The 25154-nt window shown below is 55.2% G+C and overlaps 1 protein-coding gene across 1 annotated transcript in view; it reads left to right on the forward strand.

Annotated features, from left to right (window-relative positions):
• RHOD (ras homolog family member D) overlaps positions 1–25154 on the forward strand; it is a 194230-nt gene that overhangs the window by 81619 nt on the left and 87457 nt on the right. Inside the window, exons 3-4 of the mRNA XM_078657337.1 lie at positions 5820–5929; positions 13034–13168. Of these exons, the coding sequence (XP_078513463.1) occupies positions 5820–5929; positions 13034–13168 (245 nt within the window). The remainder of the gene's footprint in view (positions 1–5819; positions 5930–13033; positions 13169–25154) is intronic.

Here is a 25154-nt window from a genome sequence, read left to right on the forward strand (position 1 = left end):
CTCTGAAATTTTTGCCGAACTGGAGGAAAACCGGACGATTTCAAGTTGCTCTATGGAGAGCTTTAAGTTAGTTACCATTGAGGAGGTCCAAAAAGGCTTAGCCTTGGGAAAATCAGGGTCTCCCACTGATTCATGCCCCCCAGAAATCATGGCTCTCCTAGCCAATAGTTGTGCCCCAGCAATATGTGATACCTTCAATTGCTCCATAGCTACAGGTATTATTCCATCACCCTGGAAAGAAGCAGTGGTCTGCCCTATTCCTAAGAAACCTACATCTGACCCCGCAATCCTTAGCAATTATCGGCCCATTTCCATTTAACCCTTTTTGGGGAAATTGCTGGAAAATATTATAAACCAACAACTTAGCTCTTATTTGGAACGGAATGAAATCCTGGATCCTTCTCAGTCGGGCTTTCGCCCTGGCTTTAGTACCGAAACCGCCATTTTGGCGGTTAACGACTCATTAAGACGGCCTATAGACGCGGGTGGTTCCGCAATACTGATACTTTTAGATCTCTCCGCAGCTTTTGATACCATCTCTCATACTAAGCTAGCGGAGAGACTATCTGATTGCGGTATCAAAGGAACGGCATTATAATGGCTCCGACACTTTCTGTCAGTGAGAACGCAAATGGTTACTCTGGGTCCCTATCCCTCTGCCAAAATGTCCTTGGAGAAGGGGGTACCACAGGGCTCCTGTCTGAGTCCTACTCTTTTTAATATATACATGGCCCCACTGGCCCAGATTGTGGAACAGCTGGGTTTTGAAATCATCTCCTATGCAGATGATACTCAGCTCATGTTCACTATCGGGAATTGTCCAGACTTAGAAAAAATACGCTTCGCCAATGGTATGAAGCTGATCTCAAACTGGATGACGGGGAACTCTCTCCAACTGAATCCGGGGAAGACGGAGATTATGTTATTGGGGAAAGCTCCGGACATCTGGTCTGATGACTGGTGACCAGACCAATTGGGCCCTGCTCCCTCCCCCAAATGATCCGTAAAGAACCTAGGAATAAAAATCGATCGCTCCTTGTCCATGAAAGACCATATTGCGACCACGATCAGGACATGTTTTTATGGTCTTCGACTACTTCGGAAAATACTTCCTTTCATACCAACCTCCCATCGTAGGACTTTAGTTCACGCAATGGCAACTAGACTACTTACAACGTAAACAGATTAAATACTGCGATAGTAGGAGGCTTAGAGTCAGTACACACTGTTACAAGTCCCTCTAATTCATCTCACTCGGACAGGAGGTAGAGCCTTCTCCATCTGGCTCCCAGATATTGGAATCAGCTTCCACAGGCTCTTTGAGCCATCCCGAGCTAAGGCACGTTCAGGAAACACCTGAAAGCTTTCCTATTTTAAATAATTGTCTGGTCCAGCTCCCCCCTAGCAGAAGCCCAATCTCTAGTCAGCGCCGAGAGGCCCCAGGGTGATTTGAGCACTTAATAAGCACTAAACCTAACCTAACCATCTCACCCTCGACTGCTCTGTCTCTCCCACCTTCCCTCAGGTGGTGACAGTATGTGCTAAAGGGACACCTCAGTCTGTGTGCTCCTGTAGCTGCCCATGCTATGTTTGGCCTCTCGGCGCTGTACGCACACCCAGAAGTGTTGTTTCCACATAGATCTGGGGTTCCAGCTAGGTTGGGGTTTGATTTCCTGGAAGTCATAGCTCTTCTCTTGTATCTCCCCTGGTCAGTATCCCTCAGTCCATGTCCCCTGGTTCCAGTGTATGTGTCACTCAGTCCAAGGACCTCTGCTTCTCGCTCGGTGTCCCTCTCCTCTGGGTCCCTCTCTCAGATCCACTGCAGATGCACCCCAGCACCAGAGTCGGTGCCTATCGGCTCGAGTGCCCCGTCCCCTGCCCAGTGTCTGTGTCTCCCAGTTCCAGTGTCCCCGTTCCCGGGTCCCTGTGTCTTTCAGTTCCAGTGTCCTTTCTCCCTCAGTCCCCGTGTATGTGTCTTTCAGTTCCAGTGTTCCTGCTCCCTAGTCCCAGTGTCTCTGTTTCTCAGTCCCTGTGTCTTTTTTCCTCCAGTCCCAGAGTCTGTGTCAATTCCAGAGTCCCCACTCCCAAGCTCCAGAGTCTGTGTCCAAAAGCCCCAAAGAGCCTTAATGTTTATGTTTTGTAAAGCGCATGGCTACCCGAAGGCTTCCCCGCGCTGGTGAGTACTGTGCTGAGAGTAGGGCCTCTGGTACATTAACGGGGAAACAGCCATGTCTTAAGTTTCTTCATGAAGGAAAGTTCATTTTCAAGTGCTCTGAGACGGGGTGGAAGATTGTTCCACAACTTCGGTACTACGTGTGCAAACGATCTCCCACCCCATCTCATCCTTTTTACCCTGGTTGTACTGAGGAAATGAAGATGCAAGGATCTCAGGTGTCTAGTTGGAACATAAATGGTTACCAACTCTCTGAGCTTTACTGGGCCCTTGTTATTTATGGCCCTATGAGCAATACAGAGGGATTTAAACTTAATCCTTGCCTAGACATAGCTAGGAACCATTAGAAGGAGCCTTGCTGCCGCATTTTGCACAGTCTGAAGTCTCTTTGTTATGTATTTGGGAGCGTCCACGTAAAGTGAGTTGACATAATCCAGACAGGAAACTATGAGGGATTGAATGACCGTTTTCCTTCGATGCGCTGGGATCAATACCTGTATCCTCCTGAGCATTCGGAGTAAAGAGAAATAGATGCCAGAAAATGTATTCCCTTGGTGGTCCATTGCTAGTAAATTGGCCAACCAGATTCCCAAATTTGTTATCACCGGTTTGGGAACAGGGTGGGGAGCATGTCAACAGGCCAGCTGATCAGAGGTCTGTGTATGGCCTGGTTTCCAAGGATCATTCATTCCGTCGTATCACCATTCAGCTGCAGCTTGACATCCAGCAGCGCAGTTTATACAAACAGGCTGCCAAATGTTTGTTTCCTGGATTAGGGCCTTCTGTAAGAGACACAACCAGCTGGGTGTCATCCGCATAGGAGACCGCTGACAGGTTAAAGTCCTGCTCTAAGGTGGCAAGCTGGCGCACATATATATTGAACACCGTGGGGCTGAGAGACGATCCCTGAGGGACACCACAAATCATTGGAAAGCTGTCAGAGATGCAGTCTTTGCCATTGACTTGGTAGGATCTGTTATCCAGATACGAGGTTGATTTAGCATTTAGGAAAAGTTTAAAACAAGCTTCTAAAACAAGTTATTGCACATGAAGCAGAGGATAGAACAGCACTCTCACCTCTGCGCCCGGCCCGCAGCCGCCATTATATGGGAAAATGGAGTTAGCAACTAGAACGCCAACCTCCCGCCTTCTCTCTCACTCTATGTTTCGAGGTAGCAAACGTGTTACTCTATGGTCAGTATATTCAAATTCAATTTCACAAAGTTCAGTTCTAACAATACTCTCAAGTGGTGCATTCAAACATATAAAGCATGAAAACAATTTAGGATTTTTGAAAAGTTTAAAACAAGTGTTTAAAACAAGTTATTGCACATGAAGCAGAGGATAGAACAGCACTCTTGCCTCTGCGCCCAGCCAGCAGCCGCCATGAAATGAGAAAATGGAGTTGGCAACTAGAAGGCCAACCTCCCGCCTTCTCCCTAACTCTATGGTTAGAGGAGGCAAAAGCATTACTCGATGGTCAGCAGATTCAAATTCAATTTCATACAGTTCAGTTCTAACAATCCTTTCTAGTGGTGCATTCAAACATATGTAGCATAAAAACGAGTCCATGGGCCTGTGTCCCTGTCTCTTCCCATGGGTGCTGGAAGGAGGTGCAAAGAGGCTGCTGCAGCACCCCCAGAATGACCATGCTGGAGTTCAGAAGCTGAATGAGCAATTAAGACAGCTTTCCAGTTTGTTTTCTCTTGTCACATTTGCAATGTGTCCAAAGACACTGGTCACGTGTCAGGCCTGCTGACAAATCGCTGCTCATTCTTTTAAGGTGGAGATTTAATGTCCATTCTTCTTTCTCCGATTGCAAACTGAGATGATTTGGGAAAGTAAACTATTTGGCAGTCTTGCTGAGGTAAAGGGAATCTAAAAGAAAAGGCTGTAGGATCTCAAGTTTTTTCCAACATAACAAAATGTAAATACCTGCAAACAAACTGTACAAATATTTAACAATATATTAGAAGTTGGGAAAGCACAAATGAAGCACATTGTTTTGATAATTCTGAAGTGATGGAAGCAACAATTTTAATAGAATCAAAAGGAATCAAGACACTTAGCTTTGTGTTGGGCAAAGGATAAACATTTGCTGAAACCTTACATTTTAAACATAGATTTTATTTTTGAGAAAGTGCAACCACGTACAAGCAATCAAAAAGCTATCAGATGATAAGTAGAAAACATTAAGTGGATTGAGATTTACACAATATAAAAACAAGGAATAATGGATCGAAAATAGTTGCATATAGAACTTCTTGTTATAAGACTTATGAACCAAAGAGACGAAAGAGGGGGAGAGGGAGGGAGGAAAGGAGAAACAAGGGTAAAGGAAATACTAATACTGTAATCTATTAAATACATATGAAGGTAAAAAAGCTTAATAAATTAAAAAAGGTATCGACCAATAACTAGAGGAAATTGCTGTAAAACAGAGTATGACAGCAATTTAAAGCAAGCGAAAAAAACATTTGCTGAAACCTGATTTCCACACATCACAGTTTTTGCGCTATATAGTTTTATCAGTCAAATTCATGTCTGTGAAAATGTAGTGGCTGTTTCAGTGGAGACAGTCCTGTCGGTAAATGACTATGTGCTCCTGCACCATGCTTTAATAATATACTTTAGACAGTTGCTCCAAAATGCACCCCCAGCTATATGCCATGCCCTAACGACTCTCCTGATGAGTGGGCGAGGCTGATTTGTGTCACTTGTTCTTTGTCTGATGCTTGGATTTTTCACAACCCCTATGACTTCAGTGATGTAATATCGATGGCAGCACCCCTACTTTGAAACTTGTTCCAGCCTTGCTGTCTCTTCATGTTCCCTTCTTGTAGAAATAAAAATCTTTTTAGAGGTTCACTGATACACCTGGTCCTTAAACCAACAAAGAAGAGATTGGCACAGAAGCTGCAAAATCAAAATAAGTATTTATTAACCTCACATGAGGGAGACTGCGTCAATACGGTACCCTCAGGCCACGGTAGGAGGCAGTCTAAGGAGTACAACGATCACAGTTCTTATATACCCCATTTACCGCTGAGTGTGAGGGAAGACTCAAAAAGAGGCAGTATAAGTGTGCACACAAATACATATAAGGATAGATAAGAAGCGCTTAGTCAACAGAGTGGAAGGAGAGACTAAACTGCTTACATCAGTAACAATAGCCTGACAGTTACATACTAGAACAGGGGTTCAGGTCTTTCTGAGCATGTTCAAGGCTCTGGCTCAGTGCTAAAAGAGTTAACTAAAATAGATGACACAAGCAGAATACAAGGGCAGTCAACAGTGAAGAGGGAGAAAAGACAAAGCGAGAACATGGCTGACTAAAATGGCTGCCATAAACAAAATGGCTCCAGCTGATGCTAACAAGCCATTTCAGCTAGTTTCCACATTCTAGCTGGCCAACGCTTGCTGCCATTAGCCATTAGCAAGCAAGCCGGAGCCTAGTGTACCCCAGGAAATATAATACAGGAGTTTCTTCTACCTCGTAACACTGCTTATCTCTTCCCCTGGTGTGACCGGGCTTGTGTGTGTGTGTGACAGCCCTCTCCCTTTAGCCGAAGAAGCTCCCTCTAGTGGTAGGACGGAGAACCTGTGCCAAGTTACGAGCAGTAACAGGAGTTCTTTCTCCTTTCAGGCCAGGAGGATTACGACAGGCTCCGCCCCCTCTCCTACACCGGCGCCAACGTCATCTTGATCTGTTACGATGTGACGAACCCTGGCAGCTTTGACAATGTCCTGATAAAGGTAAGCATTAAACACGTGCGGCCTGGTCATCATACCTACACCGTCACACAGCCAACACTCCAACACCGTCCCACAGCAAGCAATCCTACACCATCCCACAACCAGTGCTCCTACACCATCCCAAAGCCGGCGCCCCTACCCTGTCCCAAAGCCCGCCCCCCTACACCGTCCCAAAGCCAGCGCTCCTACACCGTCCCACAGCCAGCGCTCCTACACCACCTCAGGCCAGCGCTCCTACACCGTCCCTGCTTCCAGTGCTCCTACACCATCCCAGAGACAATGCCCCTACACCATCCCACAGCCAGCTCCCCTACACAGTCCCACAGCCAGCGCTCCTACACCATCCCACAGCCAGCTCCCCTACACCGTCCCACAGCCAGCGCCCCTACACCGTCCCACAGCCAGCGCTCCTAAACGCTCCTCGCAGCCAGAGCCCCCACACTGTCCCAAAGCCAGCTCCCCTACACCGTCCCACAGCCAGCGCCCCTACACCGTCCCACAGCCAGCGCTCCTACACCGTCCCACAACCAGCCCCCCTACACCATCCCTCAGCCAGCCTTCTACACCGTCCCACAGCCAGCGCCCCTACACCGTCCCACAGCCAGCGCTCCTACACCGTCCCACAACCAGCCCCCCTACACCATCCCTCAGCCAGCCTTCTACACCGTCCCACAGCCAGCGCCCCTACACCGTCCCACAGCCAGCGCCCTTACATGGTCCCTGTAGCCAGCGACCCTACACCGTCCCAGAGCCAGCGCTCCTACACCACCCCACAGCCAGCTCTCCTACACCACCCCACAGCCAGCGCTGCTACACCACCCCACAGCCAGCACCCCTACACCGTCCCACAGCGAGCGCCCCTACACCATCCCACAGCCAGCGCCCCTACACCATCCCACAGCCAGCGCTCCTACACCACCCCACAGCCAGCGCTGCTACACCACCCCACAGCCAGCACCCCTACACCGTCCCACAGCCAGCGCTCCTACACCATCCCACAGCCAGCGCCCCTACACCGTCCCACAGCCAGCACCCCTACACTGTCCCAAAGCCAGCGCTCCTACACCATCCCACAGCCAGCGCCCCTACACCGTTCCACAGCGAGCGCTCCTACACCGTCCCACAGCCAGCGCTCCTACACCGTTCCACAGCCAGCGCTCCTACACCGTCCCTCAGCCAGCGCTCCTACACCGTTCCACAGCCAGCGCTCCTACACCGTTCCACAGCCAGCGCTCCTACACCGTCCCACAGCCAGCGCTCCTACACCGTTCCACAGCCAGCGCTCCTACACCGTCCCACAGACAGTGCTCCTACACCACCCCACAGCCAGCGCCCCTACACCATCCCACAGCCAGCGCCCCTACACCGTCCACAGCCAGCGCTCCTACACCGTCCCTCAGCCAGCGCTCCTACACCGTCCCACAGCCAGCGCTCCTACACCGTCCCACAGCCAGCGCTCCTACACCGTCCACAGCCAGCGCTCCTACACCGTCCCACAGCCAGCGCTCCTACACAGTCCCTGCAGCCAGCACTCCTACACCATCCCACAGCCAGCGCCCCTACACCGTCCACAGCCAGCGCTCCTACACCGTCCCTCAGCCAGCGCTCCTACACCGTCCCACAGCCAGCGCTCCTACACCGTCCCACAGCCAGCGCTCCTACACCGTCCACAGCCAGCGCTCCTACACCGTCCCACAGCCAGCGCTCCTACACCGTCCCTGCAGCCAGCACTCCTACACCGTCCCAGAGCCAGCCCCCCTACACCATCCCACAGCCAGCTCCCCTACACCGTCCCACAGCCAGCGCCCCTACACTGTCCCACAGCCAGCGACCCTACACCGTCCCTGCAGCCAGCGCTCCTACACTGTCCCACAGCCAGCGCCCCTACACCGTTCCACAGCCAGCGCTCCTACACCGTTCCACAGCCAGCGCTCCTACACCGTTCCACAGCCAGCGCTCCTACACCGTCCCACAGCCAGCGCTCCTACACCACCCCACAGCCAGCGCCCCTACACTGTCCCAAAGCCAGCATCCCTACACCGTCCCACAGCCAGCACCCCTACACCATTCCACAGCCAGCGCCCCTACACCATCCCACAGCCAGCGCTCCTACACCGTCCCTGCAGCCAGCACTCCTACACTGTCCCAGAGCCAGCCCCCCTACACCATCCCACAGCCAGCTCCCCTACACCGTCCCACAGCCAGCGCCCCTACACTGTCCCACAGCCAGCGCCCCTGCAGCCAGCACCCCTACACCATCCCACAGCCAGCTCCCCTACACCATCCCACAGCCAGCTCCCCTACACCGTCCCACAGCCAGCGCTCCTACACTGTCCCACAGCCAGCGCTCCTACACTGTCCCACAGCCAGCGCCCCTACACTGTCCCACAGCCAGCGCCCCTGCAGCCAGCACCCCTACACCATCCCACAGCCAGCCCCCCTACACCATCCCACAGCCAGCTCCCCTACACCGTCCCACAGCCAGCGCCCCTACACTGTCCCACAGCCAGCGACCCTACACCGTCCCTGCAGCCAGCGCTCCTACACTGTCCCACAGCCAGCGCCCCTACACCGTTCCACAGCCAGCGCTCCTACACCGTTCCACAGCCAGCGCTCCTACACCGTTCCACAGCCAGCGCTCCTACACCGTCCCACAGCCAGCGCTCCTACACCACCCCACAGCCAGCGCCCCTACACTGTCCCAAAGCCAGCATCCCTACACCGTCCCACAGCCAGCACCCCTACACCATTCCACAGCCAGCGCCCCTACACCATCCCACAGCCAGCGCTCCTACACCGTCCCTGCAGCCAGCACTCCTACACCGTCCCAGAGCCAGCCCCCCTACACCATCCCACAGCCAGCTCCCCTACACCGTCCCACAGCCAGCGCCCCTACACTGTCCCACAGCCAGCGCCCCTGCAGCCAGCACCCCTACACCATCCCACAGCCAGCTCCCCTACACCATCCCACAGCCAGCTCCCCTACACCGTCCCACAGCCAGCGCTCCTACACTGTCCCACAGCCAGCGCTCCTACACTGTCCCACAGCCAGCGCCCCTACACTGTCCCACAGCCAGCGCCCCTGCAGCCAGCACCCCTACACCATCCCACAGCCAGCTCCCCTACACCATCCCACAGCCAGCTCCCCTACACCGTCCCACAGCCAGCGCTCCTACACTGTCCCACAGCCAGCACCCCTATACCATCCCACAGTCAGCGCTCCTACACCATCCCACAGCCAGCGCTCCTACACCGTCCCACAGCCAGCGCCCCTACACCGTCCCACAGCCAGCGCTCCTACACCATCCCACAGCCAGCGCTCCTACACCGTCCCACAGCCAGCGCCCCTACACCGTCCACAGCCAGCGCTCCTACACCATCCCACAGCCAGCGCTCCTACACCGTCCACAGCCAGCGCTCCTACACCGTCCACAGCCAGCGCCCCTACACCGTCCCACAGACAGTGCTCCTACACCACCCCACAGCCAGCGCCCTTACACCGTCCCACAGCCAGCACCCCTACACCATTCCACAGCCAGCGCCCCTACACCATCCCACAGCCAGCGCTCCTACACCGTCCCACAGCCAGCACCCCTACACCATCCCACAGCCAGCGCTCCTACACCATCACACAGCCAGCGCTCCTACACCGTCCCTGCAGCCAGCACTCCTACACCGTCCCAGAGCCAGCCCCCCTACACCATCCCACAGCCAGCTCCCCTACACCGTCCCACAGCCAGCGCCCCTACACCATTCCACAGCCAGCGCCCCTACACCGTCCCACAGCCAGCACCCCTACACCATCCCACAGCCAGCGCTCCTACACCGTCCCACAGCCAGCACCCCTACACCATCCCACAGCCAGCGCTCCTACACCATCACACAGCCAGCGCTCCTACACCGTCCCACAGCCAGCACCCCTACACCATCCCACAGCCAGCGCTCCTACACCGTCCCTGCAGCCAGCACTCCTACACCGTCCCAGAGCCAGCCCCCCTACACCATCCCACAGCCAGCTCCCCTACACCGTCCCACAGCCAGCGCCCCTACACCATTCCACAGCCAGCGCCCCTACACCGTCCCACAGCCAGCACCCCTACACCATCCCACAGCCAGCGCTCCTACACCGTCCCACAGCCAGCACCCCTACACCATCCCACAGCCAGCGCTCCTACACCATCACACAGCCAGCGCTCCTACACCATCCCACAGCCAGCGCTCCTACACCGTCCCACAGCCAGCGCTCCTACACTGTCCCACAGCCAGCACCCCTATACCATCCCACAGCCAGCGCTCCTACACCATCCCACAGCCAGCGCCCCTACACCATCCCACAGCCAGCACCCCTACACCACCCCACAGCCAGCGCCCCTACACTGTCCCAAAGCCAGCATCCCTACACCGTCCCACAGCCAGCACCCCTACACCATCCCACAGCCAGCGCCCCTACACCATCCCACAGCCAGTGCCCCTACACCGTCCCTGCAGCCAGCGCCCCTACACCGTCCCAGAGCCAGCCCCCCTACACCATCCCACAGCCAGCACCCCAACACCATCCCACAGTCAGCGCTCCTACACCATCCCAGTCAGCGCTCCTACACCGTCCCACAGCCAGCACCCCTACACCGTCCCACAGCCAGCGCTCCTACACCATCCCACAGCCAGTGCCCCTACACCATCCCACAGCCAGCGCTCCTACACAGTCCCACAGCCAGCGCTCCTACACCATCCCACAGCCAGCCCCCCTACACCGTCCCACAGCCAGCACCCCTACACCGTCCACAGCCAGGGCTCCTACACCGTCCACAGCCAGCACCCCTACACCATCCCACAGCCAGCGCTCCTACACCATCCCACAGCCAGCGCCCCTACACCGTTCCACAGCCAGCGCTCCTACACCGTCCACAGCCAGCGCTCCTACAACGTCCACAGTCAGCGCCCCTACACCGTCCCGCAGCCAGCGCTCCTACACCATGCCACAGACAGCGCTCCTACACCGTCCCACAGCCAGCGCTCCTACACCACCCCACAGCCAGCGCCCCTACACTGTCCCAAAGCCAGCATCCCTACACCGTCCCACAGCCAGCACCCCTACACCATCCCACAGCCAGCGCCCCTACACCATCCCACAGCCAGCGCCCCTACACTGTCCCAAAGCCAGCATCCCTACACCGTCCCACAGCCAGCACCCCTACACCATCCCACAGCCAGCGCCCCTACACCATCCCACAGCCAGCGCTCCTACACCACCCCACAGCCAGCGCCCCTACACCGTCCCTGCAGCCAGCGCCCCTACACCGTCCCAGAGCCAGCGCTCCTACACCATCCCACAGCCAGCCCCCCTACACCGTCCCACAGCCAGCACCCCTACACCGTCCACAGCCAGGGCTCCTACACCGTCCACAGCCAGCACCCCTACACCATCCCACAGCCAGCGCTCCTACACCATCCCACAGCCAGCGCCCCTACACCGTTCCACAGCCAGCGCTCCTACACCGTCCACAGCCAGCGCTCCTACAACGTCCACAGTCAGCGCCCCTACACCGTCCCGCAGCCAGCGCTCCTACACCATGCCACAGACAGCGCTCGTACACCGTCCCACAGCCAGCGCTCCTACACCACCCCACAGCCAGCGCCCCTACACTGTCCCAAAGCCAGCATCCCTACACCGTCCCACAGCCAGCACCCCTACACCATCCCACAGCCAGCGCCCCTACACCATCCCACAGCCAGCGCCCCTACACTGTCCCAAAGCCAGCATCCCTACACCGTCCCACAGCCAGCACCCCTACACCATCCCACAGCCAGCGCCCCTACACCATCCCACAGCCAGCGCTCCTACACCACCCCACAGCCAGCGCCCCTACACCGTCCCAGAGCCAGCCCCCCTACACCGTCCCACAGCCAGCGCTCCTACACTGTCCCACAGCCAGCTCCCCTACACCGTCCCTGGAGCCAGCACCCCTACACCGTCCCACAGCCAGCGCTCCTACACTGTCCCACAGCCAGCACCCCTACACCATCCCACAGCCAGTGCCCCTACACCGTCCCTGCAGCCAGCACCCCTACACCGTCCCAGAGCCAGCCCCCCTACACCATCCCACAGCCAGCTCCCCTACACCGTCCCACAGCCAGCACCCCTACACCGTCCCACAGCCAGCGCTCCTACACTGTCCCACAGCCAGCACCCCTATACCATCCCACAGCCAGCGCTCCTACACCATCCCACAGCCAGCGCCCCTACACCGTTCCACAGCCAGCGCTCCTACACCGTTCCACAGCCAGCGCTCCTACACCGTCCCACAGCCAGCGCTCCTACACCACCCCACAGCCAGCGCCCCTACACTGTCCCAAAGCCAGCATCCCTACACCGTCCCACAGCCAGCACCCCTACACCATTCCACAGCCAGCGCCCCTACACCATCCCACAGCCAGCGCCCCTACACCATCCCACAGCCAGTGCCCCTACACCGTCCCTGCAGCCAGCGCCCCTACACCGTCCCAGAGCCAGCCCCCCTACACCATCCCACAGCCAGCTACCCTACACCATCCCACAGCCAGCGCCCCTACACCATCCCACAGCCAGCGCCCCTACACCATCCCACAGCCAGTGCCCCTACACCGTCCCTGCAGCCAGCGCCCCTACACCGTCCCAGAGCCAGCCCCCCTACACCATCCCACAGCCAGCTACCCTACACCATCCCACAGCCAGCTCCCCTACACCGTCCCACAGCCAGCGCCCCTACACTGTCCCACAGCCAGCGCCCCTGCAGCCAGCACCCCTACACCGTCCCACAGCCAGCGCTCCTACACTGTCCCACAGCCAGCACCCCTACACTGTCCCACAGCCAGCGCCCCTACACCGTCCCTGGAGCCAGCACCCCTACACCGTCCCACAGCCAGCGCTCCTACACTGTCCCACAGCCAGCACCCCTATACCATCCCACAGCCAGCGCTCCTACACCGTCCCACAGCCAGCGCTCCCCCACTGTCCCACAGCCAGCGTTTCTGCACTATCCCAGCAGACAGCACTCCTGCATCTTCCTAGAGCATTTGGCCATGCACCTCAGCACAGAAACTAACCCTCCTGCTCTCTACCTGCAGTGGCACACGGAGGTGAATCACTTCTGCAAGGGGGCTCCCATCCTCCTCGTTGGCTGCAAGACAGATCTGAGGAAGGACAAAGTGCGTCTGAGGAAGCTGAGGGAGGAAGGCTTGGAGCCCATCACCTATCAGAAGGTGAGTGCCACAAAGTGCCCAAAGTGCCTCCCACTGGCATTGACCTTTTGCTGGAGTTAGAGAATATAAACCAGCTTGTCTTGATTCCACATCATGACTTTCTATTCAACCACCATTCACTTCCTGTATCTTTATCTCATGCTAACAGGTTGTATTTCATCCCTGATGTTTGGGTCTGGCCTTCCAAGCAGCTTTTGCCTGTAGGTGAAAGCCTCTTGTGGACCTTGCCAAAAGCTTAATGTGGGCTAAGAGACTGCCCGTTGATTACTGTTGTTTGCTTCCATTACTACCGCTTGTTGCTTACCATCGTTTGGTTCCATTGCTACCTCCCGTTGCTTACCGTTGTTTGGTTCCATTGCTACTGCTTGTTGCTTACTATCATTTGGTTCTATTGCTACTGCTTGTTGCTTACCATCGTTTGGTTCTATAGTTACCGCCTGTTGCTTACCATCATTTGGTTCCACTGTTACCTCCCGTTGCTTAGCATAGTTTGGTTCTATTGTTCATTACTCCTCCTTCTTCTCTGCCTCCTTCAGTGCTAACCATAGTCTGATTCTTTTGTTACCGCCCGTTGCTTTCCATCATTTGGTTCCATTGTTACCGCCCGTTGCTTACCATCGTTTGATTCCATTGTTACCTCCTGTTGCTTACCATCATTTGGTTCCATTGTTACTGTCTGTTGCTTACCATTGTTTCCTTCCATTTTTACCATCCTTGCTTACCATTGTTTGCTTCCATTGTTACCACCTTTTGCTTACCATTGTCTGCTTCCATTGTTACTGCCTGTTGCTTACCATTGTTTGCTTCCATTGTTACCGTCCGTTGCTTACCATCGTTTGCTTACATTGTTACCGCCCGTTGCTTACCATCGTTTGCTTCCATGATTACCACCCGTTGCTTACCATAATTTTTTTCCATTGTTACCGCCCGTTGCTTACCATTGTTTGCTTTTATTGTTACCACCCCTTGCTTACCATCGTTTGCTTCCATTGTTACTGCACGTTGCTTACCATTGTTTGGTTCCATTGTTACCGCCCATTGCTTGTCATAGTTTGATTCCATTGTTACCACCACCGTTCCCTCTAGGGCGCGCGCGTGCACCGCTCCTGACCTCAGCGAGCACCACCTCGCGTGGAGTACGCACACAGTCAGGAAGTCGCGCCGCCCGCCGCTTTGAAAGAAGCGAGCGGCGCGAATGTGGCGGAGCGGTCGTGAGGAGTGCAGGTAAGGAGGCGGGGAGGGCTTGTGGTGCTTGCAGCTATGTGGGAGCGCGGGGCAGACTCTGGCCTTTTGTTTAGGTATTGCTGTTAATCAGAGCCCCTTCACGGGCTCCGATTAACAGCAATACTTAAACAAAAGGCCAGAGTCTTCCCCGCGCTTTACTAACAAAAGCGTAGACAGTTTCCAAACACAGGGTGTGCACGCTGTGTTGGGAAACTGTCTATGCTTTTGTTAGGAAAGCGCGGGGCAGACTCCGGCCTTTTGTTTAAGTATTGCTGTTAATCGGAGCCCGTGAAGGGGCTCTGATTAACAGCAATACTTAAACAAAAAGCCAGAGTCTGCCCCGCGTCCTCACAGCACACAAGAGCTGTGACACAGAAGGCAGAAGGGCACTGTTGGAAATGGGATCCCTGGCTGGCCAGGGCTTTCGCCAAAGTCAGTCAGAGACCACCACCCCCAAGTCAGGGCAAGGGAGTTACACGCCAAGATAACCCCTACTCACCCTCTAGGTAACGTGGCGCGAGCAGCAAGGCTAAACTTGGAGGCGATGTAAGTTAAGTATTTGCGCACGCACCCCAGCAACAACAACCAAAGGCCCACCACAAAGGAAACTCCACACAAGGTTATATAAAAATAGCCTTTGTATTACACCAAAACACATTAGGTAAAACACACTTTACAATGTGCCAGAGGCACGGGCAGAATTTACAAGGGATTATTTACAAGACAGGGCCACCTGGACCACTGTCAGGAATCAGCACTTTTAGAAGTAACAATACAATACTTGTAGGCCTAGAACTTAGAACATAGCCTATCAGACAGTACCTTCCATCCTGGTTGCACGGGATCATGCGAGTGACCTCCTTAGTAAGCTTGAGCGGGCGACCCAGCGAAGCGGCGCGGCTCAGGGGAGAGTGGCGCTGCTCGAGGCTTGGACGGGCTGCCGGCACGGTACAAGCGTTTCTCTGGGGCGACCAACGTGTGCGGCTCAGAAGAGGAGGGGGAGGCAGGATGCGGGCGACCCAGCGAAGCGGCGCGGCTCAGGGGAGAGCGGCACTGCTCGAGGCTTGGACGGGCTGCCGGCACGAGCTGCCGAGGGGAACGAGCGAGGCACACTTCAGCGAGGCCCCAGGGGCCCAGGGAGATCAGACAAGTCCCATCAATTTGGCAGGGAAGGCACCATAGAGTCCACTGGTCCTGGGACTCTGGTCAGGGGGCAAGCTTAGTATCAAGCCCTTGGGATCACTTATAATAGAAGATCACTGTAATACAAAATAGGACATAAAGCACAAAACCAGTACCCACTGGTAACTGGTAAGTCCCCTCTACGCAATCCTAACCACCCTAGGAACAGGTCACGCAGGGAACCAGGACCTTACTAGCACCACCTGCACTAGCAAGAACAACCACCTCAGTATCACAATACAAGTAGGGGCATAGACCTGGGGACAAAACACATGATGCAGAACCTACATTCAGCGGTGTAAGGAACAGGGCACATAATGTATCAACAACACATTCAGAGGTGCAGAACACAGGGTGCGCAAAACATACTACACATTGTACATTTCCTAACACCCAAAAGCAATAGGACATAGATCATAACAGCATCTAAACCTTTAGCGCAGAACTCACAAAGTCCAGGTTGCGCCACTGCGCCAAGACCTAAACGTAGCAGCTGCCCACTACTTGCTGGGCAGCTGAGGGACAGAACAGGGGGCCTAAACGCTGCAGCCGGCACTAAATGCTGCGCAGCTGGGGAAAGGCCAGGGATGAAGGAGTGCGCCTCACTCCTAAGTCCAGGACATGTCCCTATGGATAGAAAAGACCTACACGGTGCAGCTGCCCACTACTTGCTGGGCAGCTGAAAACAGAATTGCGACAGGGGCCCTCACTGGCCCCTCAGGACAAGGACTGTGCCCAACTGAGCCCTCTGGCTCTAAAAACAAATATGTCCCGGGTTGGAGCCATCTAGGCTCAAGAAACACTACTGCCCAGCGAGAGAGCCCTCAGGCTCTGCAGTAAATACAATGCCCCAACACGTTGGAGCCACGGGGCTCAGCACGGGCTCCTCGGGCCATTTCACTCGATACTGTGCCCTGGGGAAACGTTGGGGCGGCCCTCTACCATCCGGGGCCGCCCTGAAGGCACCTGAAGGCGGAGCGCACGGACAAAGAAAACGCTATGCCCCCACCGAGCCCTCTAGGCTCAAAGAACTACTGGGGGCCGTTGGAGCGGCCCTCTGTCAAGCGGGGCCGCTCAGCGTTGCGAGGGGATCCCTCGCGCACTTTCACCACCCCCCGCCCCCCCGGGGCAGCTCTACTCACCGGCTGCTCTCCGGAGGCGGCGGGGGACACAGTCATTTGGCAGCAGTCTGCCGGGGCTCTCCCTCGCTCACGGGGGCCTCGGCAGACATCTTCTGGTAGGAGCGGGGCTCTCCCTCACCTCATGGGAGCCCCGCCCGCTCTCTCCTTCGTCTTCACCCGGTCCCCCATCTCGGGACCGGGACTCAGCTCCAGGGTCAGTCTCCCTGACGGCGCTGGCCAATCCCAGCGCGGCGGCGGGCGGGACTTCCTCCGGCAAACCGGAAGTCCCGCCCCGCGTCAGGCACCGTCGTGCCTGACTTCCTGTTTTGCGGCGCTCGGGCCGCGGCGGTGAATCTCGGGGGCATTTCAGAGGGGTGGCACCCTCGAGATTAAAATAAACAGCGAGGTGGGCACTCGCTCGTTTTAAGTAATAAACAGGGGCAAATAACGCCGGGTGGGCACCGGCTGAGATCAATAGCGCTTCCAAGCGCTAACAGGCAAATAAAGCGCTCGCCCAGCGCTTGAGGCAAAGAACAGCGCTCCCAGACGCTTTAAGGCAACTAAAGCGCTCCTTGCGCTAGGAGGGGAAAGAAAGGACTTTCAGGCGCTGGGAGGGTAAATACAGCGCTCCCCAGCGCTATGGCAACCAAAGGTCCAGCAAAAGTCCCTCTGGAGAAGCCCCACAAGTCCAGGAACAAGCACAGCAGAGAAAAGTCCTCCAGGGCATCAGTAGTCCAGGGGCTGGGCAGGGCTCAGGGAGGCAAGCCTTCCCCTGAGCCCCAAGCAGCAGCACGCCCCTGGCAAGATTCAAGTTGGGAACAAGAACATTTTCATGGGGCCACAGCCCCTCTTTTATACACCTTTTCCCTTTGTCTTTAGGTGCAGGGTGGGGGCAGAACCAGTCGCAGCTGGTTCTGGAGCACTCTTGATGGCCCAACCACCCATTCTATTCACTGGCAGGGCTTGGGTCATCAGTCACACCACAGGAGGGCGGAGCCAGCATTGTGTGGGGAAAACCCAGCCCATCCAGGACACAGGTACACTCCTCCCACACATCACTCATGCTAACCTCTCCATTCACCACCGGGGCAGACCCACACAGACTTCCTGGAGCCTGGCATCCCAGCCAGCTCCAGCCAATCACACTCCAGGCATATTTTACACTAATATGCCAACTCCTAGAAGTGGCGCTTCCGCACAAGACACATACACGCCACACATACCGTTGCGCAGCATTCACTCTCACGAGTTCGCACATACCAAACTTAAGCATGCACGCCTCACGCATCAGGAACTACCAGGGACACAGACATTCCCCATGCATTCCTATGGGAGGGCAGGCAAGTCTCACTCCACGCACTCAGGGAGCGCACGCACTTTACACTGCGCCACAGTGTCAAAGTGCGCAAAGGACAGAAATCACTATAATTTAAGGCAAAAAGTTCAGGGGTGAACCTGCCACAAGGCCCAAGTCCAACACAACCCCCTTCCAGCCAAAACGCAGGGGAGACCAATCACCACCGTGATGGACTTCCCTGCTTGGGGCGATAGAACACGGACGCGGGCCCGCACTGCAGGGACACCCTCCGGTTCTACGCCAAGTTAATCCATAAGACAAGCACATCCTTAAAAAAACAGGCCCAACTAGGCTACCCCACTGGTACTCCTTAGTTGTCCACGGCTAGGACCAGGCCCTAGGCCACCTAGATACCACTGGTCCTTGCCAATCCACAGAGTGGGGGGTAGTAACCCCTGGCCTGCACTAGCCATTCTCCACTCCCTCTCAGTGTAGTTCCAAACTACCACTGATCCTCCAACCTAGGGTCCGCACCCTCAGGCTGACCAGAGGTCACGGGCAAGAATGCCCCACCCTACCTCTACTTCTGAAGCACCCTCCAGAACACAAATCTCCCACCTGGGATCCAAATTCACCGGATGCACCGGGGTCAGACTCCCTCTGACCCCCTTCCAGAGTTCTGCACCCTCCCACTGTAGAACAGGGTCCCTCCACTTAAGGTAGGCCCCACCTGCTCTCAGGGTAGTACCACAACACTCAGCCAAGAACCCTAAAGATCCCTGCTAGGCCTGTACCACCCCTTCTGGGAAACACAGGGTCTCTTCACTTAAGATGAGCCCCACCTGTGTTCACAGGGGTACCCCTAGAAGACAAACCGGCCAGGACACTGGCTACAGTCGCCCTGCCGTCCAGGACAGGCAACACCTGAACCTGGCTCCCTAACCTAGGGACGCTACCCTTTGGTTAGATGCCTGGCACACCAGGACTTCTACAAGTTGAAAACAAAAATCTAAGACTTTCTCTCCTCCTTCAGCAGCAAGGCAACCACTGCAGGTCAATACCCCATACAGCTTACCCGGTTCCTTCTCATCAGGCAGGAGTTCCCTCTTGTAACTTCAGGACACTACATACAGTTGCCCTGACATCCAGATCCGGAAACACCGGCTACTGGCTCCCCAACCGAGGGACGTACCCTTTGGTCAGATGCCTGGCGCACCAGGACTTCCTTGAGGGTGACACAACTAATGTGTCGTGTACAAGTCTGCCTGACACTCAGGACAGAAGTGGCATCACCATGGTCACTCACTGGCGACACAACCCTTCTGGCTGGCCCCTGACCCACTGGCTCTTCCACTGGGGAACCTATCCCCCTCGCACCCCTCCATCTGGACTTCTGCACCCTCCCAACTGGAGCGGTACTGCCAGACACCAGAACTACTGGAACCCTGGTTACAGAGGTTCCACGTTCTCCAGACACTCTGGAAGATCCTCCTCAAATGACCTATTGGTACAGCCTAGGCCCCCGACCTGATGTTCCCTTCAGAAACATTCTAGGCCCTGACACTGGGTTTCGGGCACCTGGAGACATGCAGTCCTACCCACTCCTTCTCCTCTTGAGACAGGACGTGAGCCCCTACACCGAGACCTAGCTGGGCTACACTGAACCTCTTCCACCACGCTGGGCTGGAAGACACCTCAGACACTCCTTTTGGAATCACTCCATCCCCTATGCCTCTCTCCTCCCAGAACATTACCAACTCCAAAATTCTGTCTCTCAACAGACCACAGAAATCAAAAAGCAGGCTCCACTATCTGCAGACGTTCTTGGGAAAAGTTCAACACACAGGACTTAGGTATCTGAACAAAACTAGCATTCAGCAAGCTCCCCATCCAGAGAACTCACAAACACATCCAGTGCCACACACCATTCATCCACACACACCCTTCCCCAGACTGGTAAGGCAGTTTCTACCACCCCTGACTTCTCAACCTGACCACACTTGACACAGGTACCATTACTCCAGGGCAGGGACGGGGGACACATGCACTGGACACACTTATGCTGCCACCACTGGATCCCACCCTTCTGGTGAATCCAGAAAACACACTGCACTTAGGGGGATGATCTACCCTCCCGAGCTAGGGACACCTAACTCAAAGTGCACAAGAAACACATTTCCGCAGAAATGACATTTTTAGCAAACTCCATACAATAATCCCCAAAATGTTTTTATCTAAAATGCAGAGCTTTGTGGTGCAGCCAGCTGCTACTAAGGTACAACGCAAACACAAATCCTTAATCCCACCGCTGCCACCAATGTTGGAAATGGGATCCCTGGCTGGCCAGGGCTTTCGCCAAAGTCAGTCAGAGACCACCACCCCCAAGTCAGGGCAAGGGAGTTACACGCCAAGATAACCCCTACTCACCCTCTAGGTAACGTGGCGCGAGCAGCAAGGCTAAACTTGGAGGCGATGTAAGTTAAGTATTTGCGCACGCACCCCAGCAACAACAACCAAAGGCCCACCACAAAGGAAACTCCACACAAGGTTATATAAAAATAGCCTTTGTATTACACCAAAACACATTAGGTAAAACACACTTTACAATGTGCCAGAGGCACGGGCAGAATTTACAAGGGATTATTTACAAGACAGGGCCACCTGGACCACTGTCAGGAATCAGCACTTTTAGAAGTAACAATACAATACTTGAAGGCCTAGAACTTAGAACATAGCCTATCAGACAGTACCTTCCATCCTGGTTGCACGGGATCATGCGAGTGACCTCCTTAGTAAGCTTGAGCGGGCGACCCAGCGAAGCGGCGCGGCTCAGGGGAGAGTGGCGCTGCTCGAGGCTTGGACGGGCTGCCGGCACGGTACAAGCGTTTCTCTGGGGCGACCAACGTGTGCGGCTCAGAAAAGGAGGGGGAGGCAGGATGCGGGCGACCCAGCGAAGCGGCGCAGCTCAGGGGAGAGCGGCGCTGCTCGAGGCTTGGACGGGCTGCCGGCACGAGCTGCCGAGGGGAACGAGCGAGGCACACTTCAGCGAGGCCCCAGGGGCCCAGGGAGATCAGACAAGTCCCATCAATTTGGCAGGGAAGGCACCATAGAGTCCACTGGTCCTGGGACTCTGGTCAGGGGGCAAGCTTAGTATCAAGCCCTTGGGATCACTTATAATAGAAGATCACTGTAATACAAAATAGGACATAAAGCACAAAACCAGTACCCACTGGTAACTGGTAAGTCCCCCCTACGCAATCCTAACCACCCTAGGAACAGGTCACGCAGGGAACCAGGACCTTACTAGCACCACCTGCACTAGCAAGAACAACCACCTCAGTATCACAATACAAGTAGGGGCATAGACCTGGGGACAAAACACATGATGCAGAACCTACATTCAGCGGTGTAAGGAACAGGGCACATAATGTATCAACAACACATTCAGAGGTGCAGAACACAGGGTGCGCAAAACATACTACACATTGTACATTTCCTAACACCCAAAAGCAATAGGACATAGATCATAACAGCATCTAAACCTTTAGCGCAGAACTCACAAAGTCCAGGTTGCGCCACTGCGCCAAGACCTAAACGTAGCAGCTGCCCACTACTTGCTGGGCAGCTGAGGGACAGAACAGGGGGCCTAAACGCTGCAGCTGGCACTAAATGCTGCGCAGCTGGGGAAAGGCCAGGGATGAAGGAGTGCGCCTCACTCCTAAGTCCAGGACATGTCCCTATGGATAGAAAAGACCTACACGGTGCAGCTGCCCACTACTTGCTGGGCAGCTGAAAACAGAATTGCGACAGGGGCCCTCACTGGCCCCTCAGGACAAGGACTGTGCCCAACTGAGCCCTCTGGCTCTAAAAACAAATATGTCCCGGGTTGGAGCCATCTAGGCTCAAGAAACACTACTGCCCAGCGAGAGAGCCCTCAGGCTCTGCAGTAAATACAATGCCCCAACACGTTGGAGCCACGGGGCTCAGCACGGGCTCCTCGGGCCATTTCACTCGATACTGTGCCCTGGGGAAACGTTGGGGCGGCCCTCTACCATCCGGGGCCGCCCTGAAGGCACCTGAAGGCGGAGCGCACGGACAAAGAAAACGCTATGCCCCCACCGAGCCCTCTAGGCTCAAAGAACTACTGGGGGCCGTTGGAGCGGCCCTCTGTCAAGCGGGGCCGCTCAGCGTTGCGAGGGGATCCCTCGCGCACTTTCACCACCCCCCGCCCCCCCGGGGCATCTCTACTCACCGGCTGCTCTCCGGAGGCGGCGGGGGACACAGTCATTTGGCAGCAGTCTGCCGGGGCTCTCCCTCGCTCACGGGGGCCTCGGCAGACATCTTCTGGTAGGAGCGGGGCTCTCCCTCACCTCATGGGAGCCCCGCCCGCTCTCTCCTTCGTCTTCACCCGGTCCCCCATCTCGGGACCGGGACTCAGCTCCAGGGTCAGTCTCCCTGACGGCGCTGGCCAATCCCAACGCGGCGGCGGGCGGGACTTCCTCCGGCAAACCGGAAGTCCCGCCCCGCGTCAGGCACCGTCGTGCCTGACTTCCTGTTTTGCGGCGCTCGGGCCGCGGCGGTGAATCTCGGGGGCATTTCAGAGGGGTGGCACCCTCGAGATTAAAATAAACAGCGAGGTGGGCACTCGCTCGTTTTAAGTAATAAACAGGGGCAAATAACGCCGGGTGGGCACCGGCTGAGATCAATAGCGCTTCCAAGCGCTAACAGGCAAATAAAGCGCTCGCCCAGCGCTTGAGGCAAAGAACAGCGCTCCCAGACGCTTTAAGGCAACTAAAGCGCTCCTTGCGCTAGGAGGGGAAAGAAAGGACTTTCAGGCGCTGGGAGGGTAAATACAGCGCTCCCCAGCGCTATGGCAACCAAAGGTCCAGCAAAAGTCCCTCTGGAGAAGCCCCACAAGTCCAGGAACAAGCACAGCAGAGAAAAGTCCTCCAGGGCATCAGTAGTCCAGGGGCTGGGCAGGGCTCAGGGAGGCAAGCCTTCCCCTGAGCCCCAAGCAGCAGCACGCCCCTGGCAAGATTCAAGTTGGGAACAAGAACATTTTCATGGGGCCACAGCCCCTCTTTTATACACCTTTTCCCTTTGTCTTTAGGTGCAGGGTGGGGGCAGAACCAGTCGCAGCTGGTTCTGGAGCACTCTTGATGGCCCAACCACCCATTCTATTCACTGGCAGGGCTTGGGTCATCAGTCACACCACAGGGGGGCGGAGCCAGCATTGTGTGGGGAAAACCCAGCCCATCCAGGACACAGGTACACTCCTCCCACACATCACTCATGCTAACCTCTCCATTCACCACCGGGGCAGACCCACACAGACTTCCTGGAGCCTGGCATCCCAGCCAGCTCCAGCCAATCACACGCCAGGCATATTTTACACTAATATGCCAACTCCTAGAAGTGGCGCTTCCGCACAAGACACATACACGCCACACATACCGTTGCGCAGCATTCACTCTCACGAGTTCGCACATACCAAACTTAAGCATGCACGCCTCACGCATCAGGAACTACCAGGGACACAGACATTCCCCATGCATTCCTATGGGAGGGCAGGCAAGTCTCACTCCACGCACTCAGGGAGCGCACGCACTTTACACTGCGCCACAGTGTCAAAGTGCGCAAAGGACAGAAATCACTATAATTTAAGGCAAAAAGTTCAGGGGTGAACCTGCCACAAGGCCCAAGTCCAACAGGCACAAAAAAGAAGGGGAAAACGAGTGAAACAGAGGGCAGATGGGCACAAAACAGAAGGGGAAAACGAGTGAAACAGAGGGCAGAAGGGCACAAAAAAAAGGGGGAAACGAGTGAAACAGAGGGCAGAAGGGCACAAAAAAGGGGAAAAAGAGTGAAAGAGGGCAGAAGAGCACAAAAAAACAAGGGAAAAATGAGTGGAACAGAGGGCAGAAAGGCACAAAAAACTACTGGAAAAGAGGACAGAAGGGCACAAAAAACGAGTGGAACAGAGGGCAGAAGAGCACAAAAAAAGGGGGAAACGAGTGAAACAGAGGGCAGAAGTGCACAAAAAAAGGGGAAAACTAGTGAAACAGAGGGCAGAAGGGCACAAAAAACGAGGGGAAAATGAGTGGAACAAAGGGCAGAAAGGCACAAAAAACGAGTGGAACAGAGGGCAGAAGGCACAAAAAACGAGGGGAAAATGAGTGGAACATAGGGCAGAAAGGCACAAAAAACGAGTGGAACAGAGGGCAGAGGGGAACAAAAACGAGGGGAAAATTAGTGGAACAGAGGGCAAAACGGGCCAGTTTAACCACATCATGTCATGGCGTGCTTATCCAATTTGCAAACTGCCCTTAAGACCCTTATTGTGGCGCTGTATGTGTGAAAATGCACCATCTTTTCACTTTGTAAAGTAAACGTTTTGGGTGCCATTTGGTGCCGCTGACACGCGCGGTTTGGTTCCTGGCGCACATAGCCATGGTTTGCATCGCACAGAGACCCTCCACTGCCGCACACAGAGGAAAAAAATAGAGGGAACATTGGTTACCGCACGTTGCTTACCATAGTTTGTTTCCATTGTTATTGCCCGTTGCTTACCATTGTTTGGTTCCATTGTTACTGCCCGTTGCTTACCATTGTTTGCTTCCATTGTTACCGTCCTTTGCTTACCATTGTTTGCTTCCATAGTTACCTCCTGTTGCTTACCATTGTTTGGTTCCATTGTCATCTTCTCTGCCTCCCTCGTTACTTCTCCTTCTTCTATGCTTCCCTCAATACTTCCCCTTCTTCTTCTGTGCCTCCATCATTACTTCTCCTTCTTCTTCTTCTTCTCTGCCTCCATCATTACTTCCCCTTCTTCTTCTGTGCCTCCATCATTACTTCCCCTTCTTCTTCTGTGCCTCCATCATTACTTCCCCTTCTTCTTCTGTGCCTCCATCATTACTTCCCCTTCTTCTTCTCTGCCTCCATCATTACTTCCCCTTCTTCTTCTCTGCCTCCATCATTACTTCCCCTTGCTCTCTGCCTCCATCATTACTTCCCCTTCTTCTTCTGTGCCTCCATCATTACTTCCCCTTCTTCTTCTGTGCCTCCATCATTACTTCCCCTTCTTCTTCTCTGCCTCCATCATTACTTCCCCTTCTTCTTCTCTGCCTCCATCATTACTTCCCCTTCTTCTTCTCTGCCTCCA

Source organism: Lissotriton helveticus, chromosome 1_1, assembly GCF_964261635.1.
Source record: "Lissotriton helveticus chromosome 1_1, aLisHel1.1, whole genome shotgun sequence".
Lineage (NCBI taxonomy): Eukaryota > Metazoa > Chordata > Amphibia > Caudata > Salamandridae > Lissotriton > Lissotriton helveticus.